The 21,765-nt window shown below is 40.1% G+C and overlaps 3 protein-coding genes across 3 annotated transcripts; all 3 read left to right on the forward strand.

Annotated features, from left to right (window-relative positions):
* Window positions 1-7,433: 7,433 nt before the first annotated feature.
* Window positions 7,434-8,789, forward strand: LOC147924727 (uncharacterized). The gene has a single exon (XM_087496922.1). The coding sequence runs from the start codon at window positions 7,434-7,436 to the stop codon at window positions 8,787-8,789; it is 1,356 nt and encodes a 451-aa protein (XP_087353048.1).
* A 9,215-nt stretch (window positions 8,790-18,004) lies between these two features.
* Window positions 18,005-18,938, forward strand: LOC104759870 (protein SRC2-like). The gene has a single exon (XM_010482751.2). It carries the CDS (start codon window positions 18,005-18,007, stop codon window positions 18,740-18,742), a length of 738 nt encoding a protein of 245 aa, XP_010481053.1. The 3' UTR covers window positions 18,743-18,938.
* LOC104758257 (uncharacterized) lies at window positions 18,863-20,800 on the forward strand. The gene is made up of 4 exons (XM_010481082.2): window positions 18,863-19,213; window positions 19,545-19,973; window positions 20,089-20,320; window positions 20,459-20,800. The coding sequence occupies exons 1-3, from the start codon at window positions 19,145-19,147 to the stop codon at window positions 20,302-20,304; spliced, it is 714 nt and encodes a 237-aa protein (XP_010479384.1). The 5' UTR covers window positions 18,863-19,144; the 3' UTR covers window positions 20,305-20,320; window positions 20,459-20,800.
* The last annotated feature ends 965 nt before the right edge of the window (window positions 20,801-21,765 follow it).

Consider the following 21,765-nt stretch of genomic DNA (forward strand, 5'->3'; position numbering starts at 1 on the left):
TTAATTCTATCAAATCAGCTAAAGCGTTGAATATGTTTCGGGTACGGCATGTTTTTAGATTTTTATTAATAACCGCCTTTATGTTTTCTTCTTAACAAAAAATTAACATAAAGTAGGAATAGGATCAACCCACATATGAAAAAGCAGAAAGAAAAAAAATATTTTTGTCAAAACTACTAAGACTGCAAATGGATGCACAAAATTGAACAAAATTGAAAAAATGAATTGAACAAAATTGGGTTGAATAATATTCAACTCATTCATCTTCAAAATAGTGGTTGAACAAGTTGAAGATTTTTACTGTAGGATTAGTTTATTTTTTCAACTTTTTGGGTTGAACGGGCTGAATAGTTTTTTCCAATCTCTTCAACTTTTACAATACAAATGGTGAAAATTGGTTGAATAATTTTTTTCAACCTGTCCAATCTCTTTAACTGTGCAACCATTTGCAACCTAACAGTAGCGTGGTTTATATTTCGGGTTCCTCTTTTTTATATGCCTTTGTTTTGTACCAACGTAGAACCATTATTTTCTTATCATAGGAGATAAATGTAGTTAAACAGTTACTTTCATCAGTTCATGTGTAACTCACGTGAATATTTATGTTAATTATGATCAAATTACGAGAACGAAAGAGATCAGGCATGCATCGCTGTGATCCTGTGGTTCTAGGATCAGGACGAAATATTATCACCACAAGGACACGAGGACAGCTGTGGGACAAAGATTTAATCTTTGATTTATTTCCTTTTAGAAAAAAAAGTTTTGATCTGTGCAGATATGATCCTTTATGTGACATTTACTTAGCTTAAAATATGTTCTTCATCGACAGTGACACATATGACATATCTAGTTCTAAACTTTTAATGTCTAATCGATTTGGTCCTCCCTCATTCTTATAAAGTGCTGACATATAAAGATCAATAACTAATCCTTTTTTCTAGAATGGTCAAATCTAATTTTGTTTCTCTGTTCCATATTTTTGGAATGTATATGTAGCACACACCTTTAAAGAAATTCACATACGAACCCGTAAAACATCAACCAAATTTGAATTGATACAAATACACTTCTATGAGTCCCGGCTGATTTGATTTTCAAAATGTACTAAAACCCCAATTCTCTCACAGTTTTTTTTATTAAGTTAGTATGGGACTTCACGCAACTAAAGAATCCACATTAAATCATAAAAATATAATAGAATCTTATTTTTCTAGTACAAGATCTCCATTAAAGTCTTCTCGGATTAAATTCTTAAAGAAACCACCGAAATTAGGCAACGATAATGATCCAGTGATCCATTAACTAATGCGTCGAAGGATCCTTAATTGTTTTATGTGCTGTAAACAAAGACCCCTTAACTAAAGTCTACAACAAAGCACCAAAATTAGCGTACCATGGTCCATATATATATTGTTAGTCTAGGACTCTAGTGGCATTTTAATTTAGTTTCGTTTTAATTAGATAGCCACTGTACTATATAGATCGCAAGAACCACATTATAAGATTCCAGAATGTGATTCGACGACATCGGAGATAACTTTGTCAGGACTTATATTAGGTGGGCGGTTCATCGAATCATGGTTTCAAAATATTCATTGATTTGGTAACACGTTTAAAGAACCAGTTAAATGGATGTTTAATGTATACAATGAATATTGACTAAAATAATACTACTGATTGGAGAACAGATACGATCGATTATTACGTACGTAGCAAAAATCGTATTATTCTATGCCGACACTTGCTTTACATTATTTGTGAACCTTATCCACTTGTTTATTCCAGAGAAGTCCTAGAAACTAACTACAATGGATCATGTCTTTTATATACTATTGGGTTTTCCCTTTTCGTCTACTTCATGTAAAACTGACCAACATATATGAATACATTTAATTAGTTGCATATCACATGAAAGTCCATTAAGATTATTTTCTTTGAAAAATGTTTGTTAAGTTTAATCCTACTTAAGGTTTTACTTTACCAACCTAACAGTCTTTTTTTTAATCTTAACCTTAAAATAAGTTTTTTGAAAGCCAATTATAAATATTTAGGTTTTAGAGAGAAAAAACTAAAATGACAACTAAATGAAGATTAATCCTTGTTGGTGGAAGGAGAGGGGAGGGATCAGATGGTGTAGTAATGAAGTCCAGCACCCAAAGTTGTGACAGGCTTTGATGTTTTTTTGACATGCACTAGAAGCAGAGATATAAATTTGACCGGAAAATACGAGAAAGGAAACGAAGTAAGAAAGAGCAACCGCAAAGCGGAGATCCACTAAAGAGAAGCAAGGAAAGAACAGGGCAAAAAGAACTGAAAAGAACCAAGTCGAACACCAAAATATTTTAAAATATATAGACTATCCAACGGAGTTGCTATTGACTTATATCATATAAGTTAATAGTTTGTATATTAGAGTTGAAGTCTCCTTTAGCTTACTTCTCTAATATACTAATTGTACAGTATAAATACTCTTGTACTATGACCTTTATTGATTAATGAGAAATATCATTTCTATCAAAGTTAATATGGTATCAGAGCTCTAACTAACTTTTTTAGCTCTTATCTTTTCTCATTCGTAAATCCTAAAATCGCCATTGATATGAGCTTCAATTGAGCTCATCTTCTTCGTTCTTTGTCTTTACCCAGCTCAATCATCTTCATTCTTTCGATTCAATTGCTCATCGCACCGATCAATTTTTCAAATGAGTGCTTCACGGCGTCAAATTGTTTCGATCTCTTTCGCGAATCTTGTGACGCTTTTGGCAACTCTTTTCTCATTGGTTCATTAGTTTGTTCTACATCTTTTGTTTGCTTTCGCTTGCTTGCTCTGGTTATTGGATTGATTTTGATTGTTGTTCTGAATCGCACAATCTCATTCTTGTTCTTACTTTTTGCTATGGCGAATTCGTCTGCTCCGGTGGATCACTATGCCAATCCTTACTTCTTACACAGCTCGGATCATGCGGGGATGAATATTATATCTGATCGTCTCACGTCTGGAGCTGATTTCTATTCTTGGAAGAGATTGATGCGTATTGCTCTCAATGTCAGAAATAAGCTTGGTTTCGTTGATGGTAAGATTCCGAAACCTCCTGAAGATCATCAAGATTATGGCTCATGGTCTAGGTGTAATGATATGATTACTACTTGGATTATCAATTCTGTTGATAAGAAAATTGGTGGAAGTTTGCTGTATATCTCTACTGCCGAAGAAATCTGGAATAATTTGATGTCAAGGTTTAAGCAGGACGATGCTCCTAAGGTGTATGAGTTAGAGCAGAAATTGAATTCTCTGCAGCAAGGATCGATGGATGTTACCTCCTATTATACAATGCTAGTAACTCTCTGGGAAGAGTATAAGAACTATGTTGAACTCCCTGTTTGTACCTGTGGAAAGTGTGAATGTAGTGCAGCCACTCTTTGGGAGAAGCTTCAACAGAGGAGTCGAGTTACAAATTTTTTGATGGGATTGAACGCTTCTTATGAATCTACTCGAAGACACATCCTCATGCTTAAGCCTATACCAAGCATTGAAGAGGTTTTCAACATGGTTACTTCTGATGAACGTCAGACGAATATCACGCCTAAGCCAAATAATATGATTTTTCAGGCTTCTACGTCTACAGAAGTCCCTGTCTCGGTCTCATCTCAGGCGTCTGGTACACATCAAGCTCCTTATACTGGTTCGTATGATAATATGACGTTTGCGGTTTAGAATCAGAATCATTATAAGCCACGAGGACAGAGACCTGTTTGCACTCACTGTGGTCAAACATGACATGTTATCCAAAAGTGTTTTAAATTGCATGGATATCCCCCAGGCTATATTCTTGGATTCAAGAGCAGCTTTGCTAATTACCAGGGGACCCAAGGAAGTCAACGCCCAGTAATGTCGTCTGCACAACCTCGTGGGTTTACACCTTCTAATCCTAGACCAGTGACACATGCTGTGGCCAATGTGATAACAGAGACTTCCCCTGCTCCATCTATGACTCCTACGGTTAATCTGGATATCAACACCATGAGTAGTGAACATATTACTTCTTTGATTCAACAATTAAATGCAAAGGTTAAGCTTTCAGAGGCTCCAGCTTCATCTTCACAGGCCTCGTCCATTACAGAGCATGGTGTTATGGCTGTTCAATCATCATCTGGTATTCACTCTTTTCCAACTGTCTTTCCTTCTACTTCACTCAGATTTGAAAATAATCATCTCACCTTTCAACATCAATGCCTTTCTTCATTATCAAAAACAATACCTCATGGTAGTTGGATTATTGACACTGGTGCTACCAGCCATGTTTGCTCTGATTTGACCTTTTTTTAATGATACAGTAACTGTTTCTGGAGTCACAGTCTCTTTACCGAATGAAGATAGGGTGGATATCACTCATTGTGGCTCTGTTCTTTTATCATCATCACTCATATTGCATGATGTCTTGCATGTTCCATCTTTCAAATTCAATTTGATTTCTATTAGTAGCCTTTTACAGCATAATCGTGGTTCAGCTCACTTCTATCCTGATTCTTGTTATCTTCAGGAGTCTATTCAGGGCTTAATGATTGGTAAAGGTTTTCTTCTTCATAATCTATACATCTTACAACTTGACGCATCATCTTCTGCACTCACTGCTTCATCATCATCATCACTTCCGCATTTCACTGGATCCTTGAAGGTTGATGGACATCTTTGGCATCAACGCCTCGGACACCCATCTTCTGACAAGTTAAAGATACTTTCTGGTACTTTACCTTTATCTTCTTTATCTACTATAAGTCATTGTCTTGTTTGTCCATTAGCTAAGCAGAAACGTATTCCTTTTGAGTCTAATAATCACTTGTCTTCACAACCATTTGCACTTATACACTTAGATATATGGGGTCCTTTCTCAGTTACGTCTGTAGAGGGTTACAAGTATTTCTACCATCATAGATGATTGTACTCAAGCTGTTTGGGTATACCTATTACGAAATAAAAGTGATGTTACAACTGTTTTTCCAACTTTCATCAAATGCGTTCAAACTCAATATGGCTAACCTATTAAGGCAATTCGAACTGATAATGCTCCTGAACTTGCATTCACTGAGTTAGTTAAAGAGTGTGGCATGATTCATCAATTTTCTTGTGCATATACTCCTCAACAGAATTCTGTTGTTGAGCGCAAACATCAACATCTACTTAATGTTGCAAGAGCCTTATTATTTCAATCAAATGTTCCTTTAGTCTATTGGAGTGATTGCTTGCTTACTGCTGTTTTCCTCATTAATTGAACTCCATCTGCTTTACTAAAGAATTTAACACCTTTTGAACTGTTGAACAAAAAACCACCTGACTATCATTTTCTCAAGATGTTTGGGTGTTTATGCTATGTCTCTACCTTACAGAAAGATAGACACAAGTTTAGTCCTAGGGCTGATCAATGTGTGTTCTTAGGATATTCATTTGGTTATAAAGGTTACAAAGTCTTACATTTAGAGAGCAATGTTATTTCGATTACCCGAAACATTATTTTTCATGAGGAGATATTTCCATTCAAATTAGCATCCAATACTTTGCATTCTCCTGATATATTTGATAGTGTTATCTTGCCATTATCACCTCCATTATCATCTGTTATTGATCCCCACTATCATCCTCACCATCATGCATTGCTACCATCATCTTCTATAACATCATCATCATCACATTCACATCAACCATCTGTCCCAAGTACTAATGATTCGGTACCCGAGACTGTGCCTACGGAGATGACCATTGTATCATCACTAAAGGTTAGGCCGAAGCGAACGTCTAAGGTGCCAGGTTATCTTTCTGACTATCATTGTTCCCTTACTCAAATTTCTCCTCCTTCATCTTCTTCTACTTTTACAACTCCGTATCCCATTTCATCTTATATCACCTACACAAATTTCAAACCTTCTCATCAAGCTTTTCTTCTCTCTGTCTCCACTGAAACGGAACCTAAGAATTTTCAGCAAGCCATTGCTTATGTATACTGGACTAAGGCTATGAATGTGGAAATGGATTCTATGAATGCTGCCGGAACTTTTGATGTTGTTTCATTACCACGAGGTAAAAACGTGGTGGGTTGTAAATGGGTGTATACTGATACGTATGGAGAGAAACACCCACCAATTCTCTATCAATACCAGAGGAGGAAGAAAAGCCCAAGTGGCTAAAAGGCCAAGCAAAAGGATCCAGTAGACCCAAAAGGAGTTAGCAAGCCTCTTAGGGAAGTCACTTTAGTTTAAATAAGAATAATGTCCTTGTCTCAGGGTACGGTGGCCACAACGGCTCTATAACGTAAGAGACAAAGAATCACTAGGGTTGTGTTGTTAGTACTTAAAGACAGAGAGGGTCAGGGTAGTAGGTATCAAAAAGATCAGAGTGTTTTGTAAGGGGAGGTGAGAGACTCCGGTATTCTCTCAAGTTTGTTTCACTTTGTCTTATAATAAAAGAGCGTTTGTCTTATTACTTGTTTTACTCGAGAATTCATATCCTAAACATAACAAATTGGTATCAGAGCCATCTTTCTTGGAGAAACTACTGTCTCAATGGCGCTTAAGAAGGTGGAAGAGTTGGAAAAAGTCATGGAGAATATCCAGAAGGAGGTCCAACAGCTGTCAATCTTGGAGTCCGACGTCTGCGCCATGAAGAAGCAGCTGGGGAAGTTGGACAACTTGGAGAAACAGATGGGGAAGTTGGACGTCCTAGAGAGAATGGAACGGAGGATGATGGAAGAGGACCGTCAAAGGTGGGGGTCGCCCAAGGGAAACGAGGGGGAGTCTCAAGTCTCTGGGGTGGAGAAACAGAGCGGAGAAGAGACACCGCCACGGCCTTTGCAGAGTCCTACGATGGAGGTGGGTGAAACCCAGAAGCGAAAACCACCGAAGGAAGAAAGAGAACCACTGTCCCAAAGATTCGAGCTTCCTCTGTTTGAGGGAGAAGAGGCGGAGGGGTGGGTTCTCAGGGTGGAACAACATTTCGAGTTGCAGGAGTTCACAGAAGAAGAAAAGCTGAAGGCTGTGAGGGTTTGTTTCGCTGGGGACGCACTCTCGTGGTTCCGCTGGGAGAAGGATCGAAACCCATTCCTTAGCTGGGAGCAGTTGAAAAACAGGGTACTCGAGAACTTTGCCACGGCGCACGACCTGACCGCCGGCGAGAGGCTGTTGCTGCTCCGTCAGGAGGACACCACCGGGCAGTACTGTAAGGATTTCATCTCTCTTGCATCTAATGCCCCAGAGGTGTCAGAAAGGGTGTTAGAAATGGCGTTTATGATAGGCTTGAAGCCTAAAGTAAGGAAGGGGGTGAAGATGTTTGAACCAAGAACTTTGAAGAAAATGATGGACCTCTCTCGTCTAGTCGAAGATTGGGGGCACAAGGAGACTCGCCGGCACCGGCGGGGTGGGAAATTGCGAGCAAACCATCGATGAGGAGCTCGGGAGACAAAAATGCGTCAAGTGGGTCCTACTCGTCGGATATGGGTTTGTCTCCTCATAACAAGACATTAGTTTCTTCTGAGGATAAAACGACAGTGTCTCGACTAATTGGGGACAAAAGCTCAAACCATAATTTGAAATCTTCAGAGTCGCGACGACCCAACCTCAGACGGCTGTCGGATGCAGAGGCCAACGAATGGCAAGCTAAGGGGTTGTGCTTCCGGTGCGACGAGAAGTACCAACCGGGACACCGGTGTCGTTTCAAAGGGTTACAGATCTTGGTGGCGACGGCGGACGACGAGGGGGTGTCCGGAGAAGGAGATGGGGAGGACATCGCAGAAGAAAGCGTGGAAGCACCGGAATTTGCAGCCATTTCAATCCAATCCGTCGCGGGAATATCCTCACCTCGCACCATGAAGTTGAGAGGAAAAATGCAAGGGGTCGAGGTAGTGGTCATGATCGACAGTGGCGCTACCCACAATTTCATATCAAGTTCGATGGCTCAGAGGTTGGGGATAGTCCCTAGAGGCACGGCGGGCTATGGGGTAAGAATGGGGAACGGTTTGATGGTGAGGGGAAGCGGGGTGTGTCAGTGCGTAAGGTTACAACTACCGGGGTACACACTCATCACCAGTTTCCTTCCATTGGAATTGGGAGAAGCGAACGTGATACTGGGGATGCAATGGCTCGAGACATTGGGTGACACAAAGGTCAACTGGAAGGAGCAAAGGTTGGGGTTCATGGTGGGACGAGACTGGGTTACTCTCCACGGTGACCACGGTCTCCAGAACTTAGCTATATTGCTTAAAGTGATGTGGAAGGCGGTTAAGCAAGAAGGGGAAGGCGTATGGATAGACTGTAGGAGTCTACAAACAGAGGCAGGGGAAGAAGTTACTCCGGAGGAGCTTCGAGCCTTGTTGGGAGGGTTCGCTCAGGTGTTCGAGGAGCCACAGGGCCTTCCTCCAACACGAGGCAAGGAACACGCAATAACCTTGAAACCCGGGGCAGAAACAGTTAGTGTGAGACCCTTTAGGTATCCTCAAGCACAGAAAGAGGAGATCGAGAGACAGATAGCAGTCATGCTTGCCGCGGGGATTATCAGAGAAAGTGGGAGCTCATTCTCGAGCCCTGTCCTACTGGTGAAGAAGAAGGACGGGAGCTGGAGGTTTTGCGTGGACTACCGCGCCTTGAACAAGGCTATCGTACCTGACAGTTATCCAATTCCCATGATCGACCAGTTGTTGGACGAATTACACGGGGCCAAGGTGTTCTCGAAGCTGGATCTTCGCTCAGGATATCATCAGATCAGGGTGAAGTCAGAGGATATCCCAAAGACTGCTTTCTGATCACACGACGGGCACTACGAGTTCTTGGTCATGCCCTTCGGGCTGACCAATGCACCCGCCACCTTTCAGTCCCTAATGAACGACATCTTTCGTCCCTTCCTTCGATGCTTTGTGTTTGTGTTCTTCGACGATATTCTCGTCTACAGCCAGACCCTCGAGCAACATCAAGATCATTTGAGGGAAGTCCTCCAGACCTTACAGAAACATAACCTTTATGCCAATCGCAAGAAGTGTCAGTTTGGGAGCACACAGGTTGAGTACCTCGGTCATGTAATTACACCTGAGGGAGTGGCTGTAGACCCTGGGAAGATCAGCGCAATGGTGTAGTGGAAGACACCAATGAATGTCAAGGCATTACGCGGGTTCTTGGGGCTCACGGGGTACTACCGTAAGTTTGTGCAGAGCTACGGGGTGATCGCGAGGCCTTTGACCTCTTTGCTCAAAAAGGACCAGTTTGAATGGGGGAAAGAAGCTGAAGAAGCATTCCAGAGACTCAAGACCGCCATGACCACAGTACCAGTTCTGGCTTTGCCAGATTTCTCGGAGATCTTTGTAGTGGAGTCTGATGCGTCGGGAACAGGATTGGGGGCTGTGTTGATACAAAAAGAGAGACCCATAGCTTACTATAGTTACTCTCTAACGGATAGAAAGAGGCTCAAGTCGGTGTACGAATGAGAACTCATGGCAATAGTGTTTGCCATTCAGAAGTGGCAACACTACCTGTTGGGAAGGCGGTTCTTGGTGCGAACAGATCAGAAAAATTTAAAATTCTTGCTAGAACAGAGAAAGATCAACTTGGAGTATCAACGCTGGCTAACTATGATTTTGGGCTTTGATTTTGACATTCATTATAAGCCTGGGTTGGAAAACAAAGCGGCGGATGCCTTGTCTTGCAAGGAGGTGGTTCCGGTATTGTTTGCCCTGTCAGTTCCAGCCGCAGTCCAGTTGGAGGAGATATGCTCTGAGGTGGATAGGGACAAGGATCTACAGAAAATTATAGAGGGTCTACGCACCGGGGATGGAGCTAATCCGGATTACTCACTGGTCCAGGGACGCTTATTGAGACAAGGTAGACTTGTGATACCGAAGGGTTCTGCGATCACTGGGTTGATAATGAGGGAGTTTCATGAGGGAAAGTTGGGAGGTCACGGAGGGGTGCTGAAAACTCAGAAGAGAATTGGTGAACTGTTCTTTTGGGAAGGGATGATGACAGACTTTCGCAAGCATGTAGCAACTTGTTAGGTTTGTCAACGCTACAAGCACTCCACAGTATTCCTAGGGGGAGTGTTACAACCACTACCAGTTCCAGAGAAGGTTTGGGAAGATATATCAATAGATTTCGTGGAGGGTTTACCCGAATCCGGAGGCCATAATGCGGTGTTGGTGGTGGTAGACAGGTTGTCCAAGTATGCTCATTTTTTGCTGATCAAACACCCTTATACAGCAACAGACGTGGCGAACCTATTTATCCAGGAGATAATACGGCTGCATGGGTTCCCTCGCTCTATCGTTTCTGACAGAGACAGGGTCTTCACCAGTCAGTTCTGGAAGGAGTTATTCAGACTAGCGGGTACCAACCTGTGCTTTAGCACTGCTTACCATCCTCAGTCCGACGGGCAAACAGAGGTTACTAACCGAAGCTTGGAGACCTACTTGGGTTGCTTGGCGGGAGACCAACCGCGAACCTGGGCTCGATTCCTCCCGTGGGTGGAGTGGTGTTATAATACGTCATTTCACTCGGCTATTAAGATGACCCCGTTCCAAGTGCTGTATGGACGAGAACCTCCAACCTTGGTGAAGTTCGAAACTGGGTCTACAACCAATGCAGACTTAGAACAACAACTGCAGGAGCGGGACGCAACACTGGCATTAATCAAGGAACATCTGCATAAGGCTCAACAGCTGATGAAGGCACAAGCGGATGGACATCGCAGAGAAGTGGAGTTCCAAGTCGGGGATCAGCTCTACCTCAAACTGCGACCATACCGCCAACGCAGCCTGGCCAGACGAGTGAACGAGAAGTTAGCGGCGCGTTTTTACGGACCTTATAGGGTGGAGGCGAGAGTAGGAGCAGTCGCATATCGCCTGAAGCTTCCCCCCGAGACCAAAATACACCACACCTTTCATGTGTCTCAGTTGAAAAAGGCAGTAGGTGACCAGGTGGTGTCCACCTCTCTTCCCGTTCAGCTTTCAAGTGATGGGGTCCTGGAAGGAGAACCAGAGAAGGTATTGGGGAGACGCCCGAACCCTCGTTCAAGGCAGAAAGAAGTCCTCATCAAGTGGAAAGACCTTCCGGACTATGAGTGTTCATGGGAATGGATCAACACAATCAAAGGTCAGTTTCCACTATTTAACCTTGAGGACAAGGTTGAATTCGAAGGCGGGGGTAATGATACGTATGGAGAGCAACACCCACCAATTCTCTATCAATACCAGAGGCGGAAGAAAAGCCCAAGTGGCTAAAAGGCCAAGCAAAAGGATCCAGTAGACCCAAGAGGAGTTAGCAAGCCTCTTAGGGAAGTCACTTTAGTTTAAATAAGAATAATGTCCTTGTCTCAGGGTACGGTGGCCACAACGGCTCTGTAACGTAAGAGACAAAGAATCACTAGGGTTGTGTTGTTAGTACTTAAAGGCAGAGAGGGTCAGGGTAGTAGGTATCAAAAAGATCAGAGTGTTTTGTAAGGGGAAGTGAGAGACTCCGGTATTCTCTCAAGTTGGTTTCACTTTGTCTTATAATAAAAGAGCGTTTGTCTTATTACTTGTTTTACTCGAGAATTCATATCCTAAACATAACATATACCATCAAATATTATGTTGATGGTTCTATAGAGCGTTACAAAGCTCGGTTAGTTGCTAAGGGCTTTACACAGCAGGAGGGTGATGATTACTTTGATACATTCTCTCTGGTTGCCAGATTGGCTAGCGTGAAGATTTTGTTGGACTTAGCAGCTAAACAGGGTTGGAGTTTAACTCAGATGGACGTTACCACTGCTTTTTTACACAGTGACTTAGATGAAGAAATCTACATGAGCTTGCCACAAGGGTACACACCACCTCCTGGTACTTCTCTACCTCCTAATGCGGTGTTTAAACTAAAAAAGTCCATCTATGGCTTGAAACAAGCTTCGCGACAGTAGTACAAGTGCTTCTCCAAGACTCTTCTTGCTGATGGTTTTGTTCAGTCTTATGCTGACAATACAATGTTTGTCAAAGAGCAAGGTACTTCTTATACCGCTTTATTGTTCTATGTTGATGACATACTTTTTGCCAGCAATAGTGATATGGCCGTTGCTGCTGTCAAAGCTACTTTAGCCAAGCAGTTTAAAATCAAGGATCTTGGTCCTGCTAAATTTTTTCTTGGATTGGAGATAGCCAGAAACTCAACCGGAATCTCTGTTTGTCAGAGGAAATATTGTTTGGACTTGTTAGCTGATGCAGGGTTATTGGGGTGCAAGCCTAAGTCTGTTCCAATGGATCTGAAGGAGATTTTGACTAAAGAAATTGGTGTTCCCTTATCTGATGGACGACCATATCGGGAATTGATTGGCAGGCTACTCTACTTGTGTATCACTCGACCTGACATTACCTTTGCTGTACATCGGTTGAGTCAATTCCTCTCTTGTCCCACTGATACACATTTTCAAGCTGCTCGAAATATACTCAAGTACCTGAAGAATAGCCCAGGTCAAGGTCTGTTTTATTCTTCTTCTTCTGAGGTTTGCTTGAATGGCTTCTCTGATGCTGATTGGGAAACTTGCAAAGACTCTCGACGATCAATCTCTGGTATGTGCATCTTCCTTGGTAACTCTTTGATTACTTGGAAGTCGAAGAAACATGATATCGTGAGCTCGAGTAGCACCGAAGCAGAATACAGGAGTATGGCTCAGACGACGAAGGAACTTCTTTGGTTCAAACAGATTCTACGAGACTTACGTATTGAGCCTACTTCTCAAGCCAATTTGTTCTGTGACAACAAGTCAGCCATTCACATTGCGAACAACGATGTCTTCTATGAGAGAGGACAAAACATGTTGAGATTGATTGCCACACTACACGCGATCAAGTTAAGAATGGTTTCCTCAAGCTTTTTCACATTGACACTGGGAACCAACTTGCGGACATTCTTACAAAGCCGCTACACCCTGGTCCGTTTCATCATCTTCTACATCAGATGTCGATTTCAAGCCTCTACTCTCCCAAAGAAGTATCGGCTTGAGGGGGGTGTATTGACTTATATCATATAAGTTAATAGTTTGTATATTAGAGTTGAAGTCTCCTTTAGCTTACTTCTCTAATATACTAATTGTACTGTATAAATACTCTTGTACTCTGACCTTTATTGATTAATGAGAAATATCCTTTCTATCAAAGTTAATAGTTGCCACGAGCCAAAGTCATCCTCAAATACTACATATAATATTTGTGGTCTTCTTTAAACACACTGTAGTTTTTAGTGTGAGGTTGTGTGCTTTTTTTTTTTTTTTGTGTTTCATGTTTTTATAATATCTTTTTTTCTCAACTGAACAATGTTAATAGCCAACAATGTATTCATTGTCTCATTGATCAACGACAATGTTAACCATCATTAGTGTGCCAAATTCTGGAGTTAAGTTACACCCTTCATATATGATGCACAATTTTTTGCGACTTCATGATGCGCAATTTTTGTGATCAAGTCTTCATCACTCACTAAATCTTCAGAATCTATGTTGAATCGTCCAAAAAATTTGGTTAAGATGAGTAATGGTTTGGCTTGTCCGGTACATTAAATTTAGTGCAAGGGGATTAAATCATTTGGGCACGTGGATTATGAAAGAGCCTATACTAGTACATAGATGTCAAAAAAGAAAAAGACATGAGCATCTCAAATTCACAACTCACTATTAATAAGGTTTTAGTTGGAAACATAATACTTTGACATGGTTTGATATTAGGTGACCATTTTGCCACAACCGTCGATTTGCCAGAGACTTTGACTCAACATTCTTCTTTAGCATTGGGGCAAGGGACTCTGAAAAGATAAGAATTACCTTCCATCTTAGAAGCCGTGATATCTCTATGTTGACGACTCCAGATCCCGTTAACAATCGTTTTGACTGCACCTTTGGGAGGAGGGTCTTCATAAAACTGACCAAGAATGAAACAATCCCAAGCTTTTTTTTTGTTTTTTTCTATGACCGAATTTGAAATTATGACACTAGGTTGACAAGATTCGAGGTTAAATGGAGTACCCTTCTTCTCAAGCTTTATCGAGTTTCCATTGACAAGATTCTTCCATGGAAAGTCAGACTTTATCGAATTTGAGCCCGAAGCATTAACAGGAATGGTCGGGTTTTCAGTCGCTATGGCTGTCATGGCTTGTGGATCCGCAGCAACAATTTCTGCTTCAATTACAAGTACAGCTGCCGGAGGTGGGGTCGCTGTAGCTGGAACAGTGGGATTAGGGTTATCAATTTCTGCAGCAGTGGCCGAAACGACGATATTGCCAGAGTTGATTTCAGGATTATTAGCCAAGCTTAGCGGAAGCTCAGGTAACACTATGGTGCGAGCAGAAGAGGCAGCTTCTACACCAGCTGGAAGTGTAGAGGTAGGTGCTATAGAACTGGAATTTGATGACGAGGAAGGGGGAGATCTAGTGGGGATATCCCGAGAGGTTTTCTTTTTGGCCATGATGGCCGGAAGGAGCCGATGCCGAGATCGGCGAAGGTGGAAGGCGAAAGGAAGGGATCACGCATGGCTTGATTTTGTCGGTGTGCCTCTAGAATTCTTCAACAGGGAGGGGCTAAAACACATCGCTGGTCTTGTGGGTCACCCAGTCTGCCTCCATCCTCAGACCGAAAACCTTACAAATATTTAGGTGGCCAAGGTATACACTATTATAGATCCAAGGAAACATCTTCCAGATGCAGTGAATGCAAGATTTGAGTCTGGTCTGATTAAGAGAATTCAAGTCTCAAGCCCTTGGCTTCCATCTCTCTGCAGTCATTGTAAAAAGGTGGATCATACAGTTTCTAGATGCTTTAAAGCTCCACCGACGTGTACTTTATGCAGCTCTGCAAAACATTTCACAAATTCATGCCCTAGAGCAAAAAAGGATAAGCAACAAGGCAATAAACCTATTCAAGCTCAACTCCCTCTTGTTGGCCATGTACCATCTACAACTCGTGCCTCTGCCATCCCTGTCCCATCTTCACGTGGATAAATAGTCAAACCATCGGGAGATGTTCAATGGAGACCTGTAGCACAGTCATTACCAGCCCCTCCTCTGAAGGTCCCTAATCCCGTTGTAAGCTCAAGTAAGGTTCTGAGTAAAAAACTTAATTCAAGGACGTCGATAGTTCCGCTTGGCTCCTCAAAACCCTCAGCTGTTGGACTGGAAGAAGGTGAGTTGTGCATTGATCTTACCACCAATCTGTTCTCTCACCCTCCTATCATAGAAAACGATCTCTATGGTAGTCCATCAGACACAGGCTCAGATAGTCTTTCTGGCAATGATGATAATCCAGATGATGTCTTTGCCATTTTTTTGCAAGTTGTCTCTAAAAGAATGATGAGACAGAAGCTGCGTAAGGCTAGGGCTGGAGGCCCTTTAATCCTCTAAATCCATTTCCTTTATGGATATTTTTTGTTGGAATGTAAGAGGTTTTAACGACTCAATAAAGCGTAGGAGTTTCGGAAATGGTTGAACACTAATCAACCGCTTTTAGGTGGGCTTATAGAAACCCATGTTAGTCCTTTGAAATCGCGAAGTATAGTATCTTGCGTATTTCTAGGCTGGTCTTTTGAAGGTAATTACGAATTTTTGGACCTTGGCAAGATATGGATCTTATGGCATCCGTCTCTTCAGGTGTCTGTCCTCAGTAAATCGTTGCAGATGATAACCTGCCTAATCAAGTAGCCTTTTGTTACCGAAGAGTTAGTCGTGTCCATTGTGTATGCTTTGTCTATCAGCAATGCGTCTCGTAAGCCACTTTAGGCAGAGATTGACTGGACAAGATCACCAACTGATTGTCTTCCCGGTCCTCTCGAGCTTTGTCCTATGCGGGTAGGCAGCAATTAATAGCCTCAATCATCTGTGGTACAGTTAATTTATGGATGTCTGCTTTCATCCTACCTAAAGGATGCTTGAAAAAGATCGAAAGTATGTGTTCTAATTTCCTCGGGACCGGTGATGTCAATAAGAAAGGAACTGCAAAGGTGGCTTGGGATCGTCTTTGCCTTCCCGAGTCTGAAGGATGACTTGGTTTTAGAAGTCTCAGTCTTTGGAACAAAACCCTTTGCCTAAAACTCATTTGGCCTTTGTTTTCTGCCAGTGATTCTCTGTGGGCTAAATGGATGAGATTTTTTGGCTTATAAATGCAAAGAAGCAATGTTCATGGACATGGACATCTATCTTAAATCTGCGCACTCTGGCTCGCAACTTTATCAGATGCAACCTGGGAAATGGTAACCAAATCAGTTTTTGGTATGATTGGTGGACTCCGTTAGGCCCTTTAATTGATTTTCTGGGGATTTCTGGTCCTGCTCAAACTGGAATTCCTCTAAAAGAGATGGGATGGAATCTCAGACCTGCAAGATCAAGTGAAGCAGAAGCCCTTCATATTCACCTCACCACGATACATATCCCTTCCTTAAGCACTATCTCGGATACTTTTATGTGGTTGATAGGTTCTGAAGAACTGGAGAGATTTTCCACCAAGAAAACGTGGGAAGTTCTAAGGCCAAGATCTGATCCTCTTCCTTGGACGAATCATATTTGGTTTAAAGGGGCCATTCCTAGACATGCATTTATGATGTGGTTAATGCAATTAGACAGACTTCCTACAAGAGCTCGATTGGCAAGATGGGGACTCCAAATAGATACAGGCTGTTGTTTGTGTGGTTCTTATCTAGAATCCAGAGATCACCTATTTCTACGCTGCGAAGTGAGTGAAGAACTTTGGTTGAAAGTCAACAGTCGACTTGGCTATACTCCATTCACCTTTCACACATGGGACACATTCTTGGCATGGCTAAACATCAAAGACAATACCTCCCCTCGGTGTCTCCGTAGACTGGTCACGCAAGCCACTCTTTACACTATCTGGATGGAACGCAACAATAGATACCACAACAACATATCTACTGATGTCCTCGTCCTGTTCAAGGCCGTGGACCGGCAAATCAGGGATGCAATCTTGGCGAAGCAGAAGTGTAAACATTTTAAAGACCTATTGCAAATATGGTTGCGGTACGACTAGGCAAGCCTACTCCTCGGTTTCTAAATCTTAGTCCCTTCCTTAATTTTTATCTTTTTTTTGGCAAGGGATGTTTTGATGTGTTCAGCTTGTTGTAACTATTACAAACCTTCATTATATATGAAATTCACATATTTATCAAAAAAAAAAAAAAACTTTTACATAATAAAGTGGATGATGATGGGTTGGATAGTAAGTAATCTACTGTTATTTTACTTTTGTATATAATATTTTATGTAAGGAAAAAATGTGCACCCCAAAAATAAATGTTTTTAAAAAAAAGAAACAAATACAAATAGATAATAAAAGTGAAGTGATCTTAGTGCAGTGGTCAATAGTAAGTCCAAATGTAGAAAGCACCATCACACCAGAGATCGAGTCCCGCTTTCTATGAATGTAGAGATTTGGCTAATGGGCCAGTGTGTTGTGGCCCAATGGTTGAAAAAAAAAATAGATAATAAAATTTAAACTGTAAAAACTATAAGTTTAAAGTGAGACAAATATTACATTTCGGCTTTAAAGCTCTACAACATCTTGCAGCCCACCAATTATCGATGTAGATTTTAATAAACTTAAACAGATCAAAACTAAAATATATATAAACAACGAAAAAATATATCGAGTATAGAGACGTACTTGGATTTAAGACTCTCCTAGACTTGATAAATTTTATTATTTATTTCACTATTAGCTATAATAGATTTTTTCTAGCTTTATACATTCAATATAAATATAATGATTACTTTTTTTGATAGATGAGTCATGATCACTATATTATATACTAATGAAAATTATATATAAATGGGAAAAATGGATTATCATTTTTTAATATTTAAGATGCAATGTATTTCTTAAATTTTCATTTGCTAAATCTTTTATTTCCATTTTATATAATTTTCTACATTTAGTTTATTATACCGTGTTTATATAAATTATAAGCTGAATTTGCAGAGTGGATGTTAAACTCTCCTTACAGTTATGGAAAATCTAACTCTAGAGCTCAATATCCATTCCGCAAGTCATCTTGTGAATGTGAATCTTATCACAAAGATGGATGTGTACACCAAAATCACCATTCATGGCGAAAATACTCGAAAGAGACAAAAGGCGAAAACTACTATCGATCGCTCTGGTGGATCTAGCCCAACTTGGAATCAAGCTGTCAAATTTTCCATGAATGAGAGGTTAGTCTATGATGGTCGTTTGACACTTGTGATAAGACTAATCTCTCGTCGAGTCCTAGGCAACAAAGATATCGGAAGAGTTAACATACCATTACTTGAGCTTCTAGATTCAGTCATGCCGTCAATTAACAATGAAGGTAACATTCTGAGGGTGAAAGTGATGACGTGTGAGGTGAGAACTCTATCGGGAAAACCATCAGGAAAATTGACTTTTTCATACCGCTTTAAACCGGATTTACCATTTATCATTAATCGGAATTTGGTTAACACACCAATTTATCCTCCGCTGTCGCGAATTGAGCATCCAACTTCGGCTCCACCAGAATTGCCGATTGAGTTTCCTAGGCTGCCTGAGCTACCGTATTGTCTTTTTGCTGCTGGATCGAGCAGTGATCCTCTTCGAATACCTGCCGACGGGATACTGGAGCAAGCCAATTCTGCTTACAACCACACACCACCACCATCGTCGGGCTTTCAAGGGTATAAACTGCACCGTGGTGGACCGCCAAGGAAATATGAAACCGAAAATTAGTGGTATCAACAATCCAGGAGATAGGAAACTGGGCTTTTGGGTGGATTGATGGGTGTCTGTTTTCTGTTTTAATTTTAATTTTTCTGTTTTCTCTAAACAATTTCTTTCCCCTTTCTCCATGATCTCATTAGATGTATGGTGTCACTATTTCTTGTTTCAATCAAATAAAATAATGGGAGAAAAAAAACAAAAAAAACTTAGCTAATACCACGAGCTCACGTGATCTTACGGTGGTCACTGGCTCAGGTGATTCCACCTTCCGTGACTCTTTTTTTCTTTTTCCGCATCTCTTTCTCTCCGAGTAGGCTTGAACCCTCCTCGGTTCTTATCCTCTCTACTCACATAGAGCCTCTTCTCCAATGAACACACTGAAAAATTCAAAGCAACAGTTTTTAAAATACAATGGCGATGTCTCATCTCTTTCTTTCTTCTCCTAGACCTTCAATGGCTCTGCGACTCCACTCGACCCAGGTAACCAAATCTCTTGTCTTCTTCTACCAAATCTTCAAATTAGCTTCACGACCCAGAACAAAAAATTGTTACTTTTCATTATTGCTCATGTGGGTCTTCGACTTTTGATTAAAGACGAAATTTTTCAATTGAATTGTGGAAGATATTGCACTTAGGCTTTGTTGATATGAAATTGGATCAATTTCATTGTAGAATATAGTGAATTAGAGGTTAGCCTCTCTTATTTGTATCCGCTAAATATGTAAATTATGAATCTTTCGTTAGGCATATAGCAAATTTGTGATATTCCCCCAACTGAGTTGTTTGATTTCTCTATATCTTGTGTTTGCAGTTCACGTTGTTCTACTCTAAGAACAATAAAGATTGTACCTTTAAGGGTGCTAATGAAGCTAAAGTCTCAAAGAGACCACTCCTCTGTCGTTCAATTCATATGGAATCTGAACATTCAGGGGAACCAAAGAGGCTTAGTTTTGATAATCTGCTGAGGATAACAAAAGATGTTTGGGATAATTCTCCTCAGCCGGTTAAGGAGTTCCCTTGGAATAGAGCTTTCGGAAACTTCATCCAGCTTGTTCTTGATCTCGCTATATCAGTCGTTAAGTTCTTGTTTGTTCCTATATTCGCGGTTTCTTCAATCAGTGAGATGTCTTATTGTGCACATGAGAGGAAACTTGCTTTAGTCCCGTTTCCTTTAGTCCTCGGTACGGTTGTTGCGGGCATTCTACAAGAAACCGCTTTGAAGATCTCTCCTCGTCTCAAGGTCGTAGAGAAGATAAACAGCTGTTAATAGATCCCCAATCTATATGTTTAAGATTTTGTTTTGGAATGTGTAAAATTGAAAACGCAGCTGTTTACTATGTTTTTTGTTCTTGCAGGAAGCGGAAGTACCATGGCATTTGCTAACTATGATGATGTTCTTCACTCTGATTAAACTTCCTGGACCGTACTATCCGTACTGGGGGCGTTTATTTGTTCCACATTTTGCTAATGGAGTATTGCTTAGAGCACTTTGGTCCATGTTCTTTTGGTATAAGAAGACTAGAAACACATCAGGAAATCCTCTGCAGAATCACAGTGTGGAAACAAAATGAGCATCTTCATCTAAAGGTACAGTAAGTTTTGTTAGATAAATTATGTAGAAATCCCATGATGAGCACATAAACATATGGACGATATTGTTTAGATATGACTTAAGTTTCTCAATATATGCATAACTCATCTTTGTTCTTTGGTTTTCTTTTGTAGGCTGGTGTTTTTAGCTGCAAAGTGGTCACTTCGATTAGTTTTGGGGATTATCTGGAACCTCGCGGATTAGAGTTCGAGCATAGATAGGAGATTTCTTCAAAATGTCAGAGAATTTGAGGTCAATGGGTTGACAATATCTTTTAGGCCATAGAATTGTTTTGTTTTGTGTTCTCTTGTTTGGGAAAGTGTCTCAGTTCTTGTGACAACCACTGTTTTTGGGTTTGTATATGTATCTTTTGTTTTTGGGCAAACGAATTTTAGTTACAAGAAACTAAATCCTGGAATTTTGCAACCAAAACCATAATTTTAATCATTTCAAGCAATTTTTTTTTTAATGAAAAAGAGATCTCTTCTGATTGTGTTTTAGGGTTATGAAAAATCTGAAAATGTTTTACAAAATTTAATTGTTTCCAATGCTACTAATTAAAACGTTGAAACTATTAAACTAATCATTTCACTAACAAGTCAAAACAATGAGGATCCATCAAATAGATGTCATATCGATAAGGACACATGTAGCATGTGCAATTGGAGTACGTAAATACATATAATCAAGTAATCAATTATATTCTTACCAAGCCATTTAAATACAAAAAAACTTATTAAGTTGAAGAATTTGCTTGTCATAGATTTTATATCATCGTCTTTAACGACTAAATGGTCCTTATCAGATCAGACGAACAATTAGAGAAATCTAAAAATATTGTATAAAATTATGGGCAATTTAATTTAATTTTAGCCACTAGAATTAAACTTGTAAATAAATTTTAGGATTCATAATATTTTGATCTTTCGAAAATATATTTTTTAACATACATGTTTTCTTTTACATATGTATATATATATATACAAATATTATAGATATTTACACTTATATACTAATATGCACTTAAACGAATTTACTTTTGTTATTTTGGTATATATATGACTAGAAAGATGTTATAAAGTGGTAATTTTGTGAATATATGATTCCTAAAAGATTATACAAAATTCTAAAATCATACTTTGTTTAAGAAACCTTAAATAATGTTTATAAAGGTAATTGTAAAGTAAAAACACATTTGTTTCATATTTATTACTCCATCCGCTTCTAATAATCAAAGTTTTAGAAAAAAAAATTGTTTCGAAAAGATAGTTTAAAAAAACAGTCTTCTATGCAATTTTTATAAGTTTATTTATTCAAGCACACATTAATTAAAATACGGCTACATGATTGGTAGTCTAAATATGAGGAAATGAGTCTACAAAAAATGGTTTTTTATAAGTTATTGATGATGAATTGTAAACTTAAAAAAAACACTAAACAC

The sequence above is a fragment of the Camelina sativa genome, chromosome 17, assembly GCF_030686135.1.
Source record: "Camelina sativa cultivar CO46 ecotype springtype chromosome 17, ASM3068613v1".
Classification (NCBI taxonomy): Eukaryota; Viridiplantae; Streptophyta; class Magnoliopsida; order Brassicales; family Brassicaceae; genus Camelina; species Camelina sativa.

What these genes read in the sequence shown, in the direction of transcription:
- LOC104759870 (XM_010482751.2), top strand. Translation starts at nt 18,005, where the DNA reads ATGGAAAATCTAACTCTAGAGCTCAATATCCATTCCGCAAGTCATCTT.
- LOC147924727 (XM_087496922.1), top strand. Translation starts at nt 7,434, where the DNA reads ATGAGGAGCTCGGGAGACAAAAATGCGTCAAGTGGGTCCTACTCGTCG.
- LOC104758257 (XM_010481082.2), top strand. Translation starts at nt 19,145, where the DNA reads ATGGCGATGTCTCATCTCTTTCTTTCTTCTCCTAGACCTTCAATGGCT. An exon ending in TGCGACTCCACTCGACCCAG is followed by an intron (nt 19,214 to 19,544) that starts GTAACCAAATCT and finishes TTGTGTTTGCAG; the next exon opens with TTCACGTTGTTCTACTCTAA. An exon ending in AGATCTCTCCTCGTCTCAAG is followed by an intron (nt 19,974 to 20,088) that starts GTCGTAGAGAAG and finishes TTGTTCTTGCAG; the next exon opens with GAAGCGGAAGTACCATGGCA.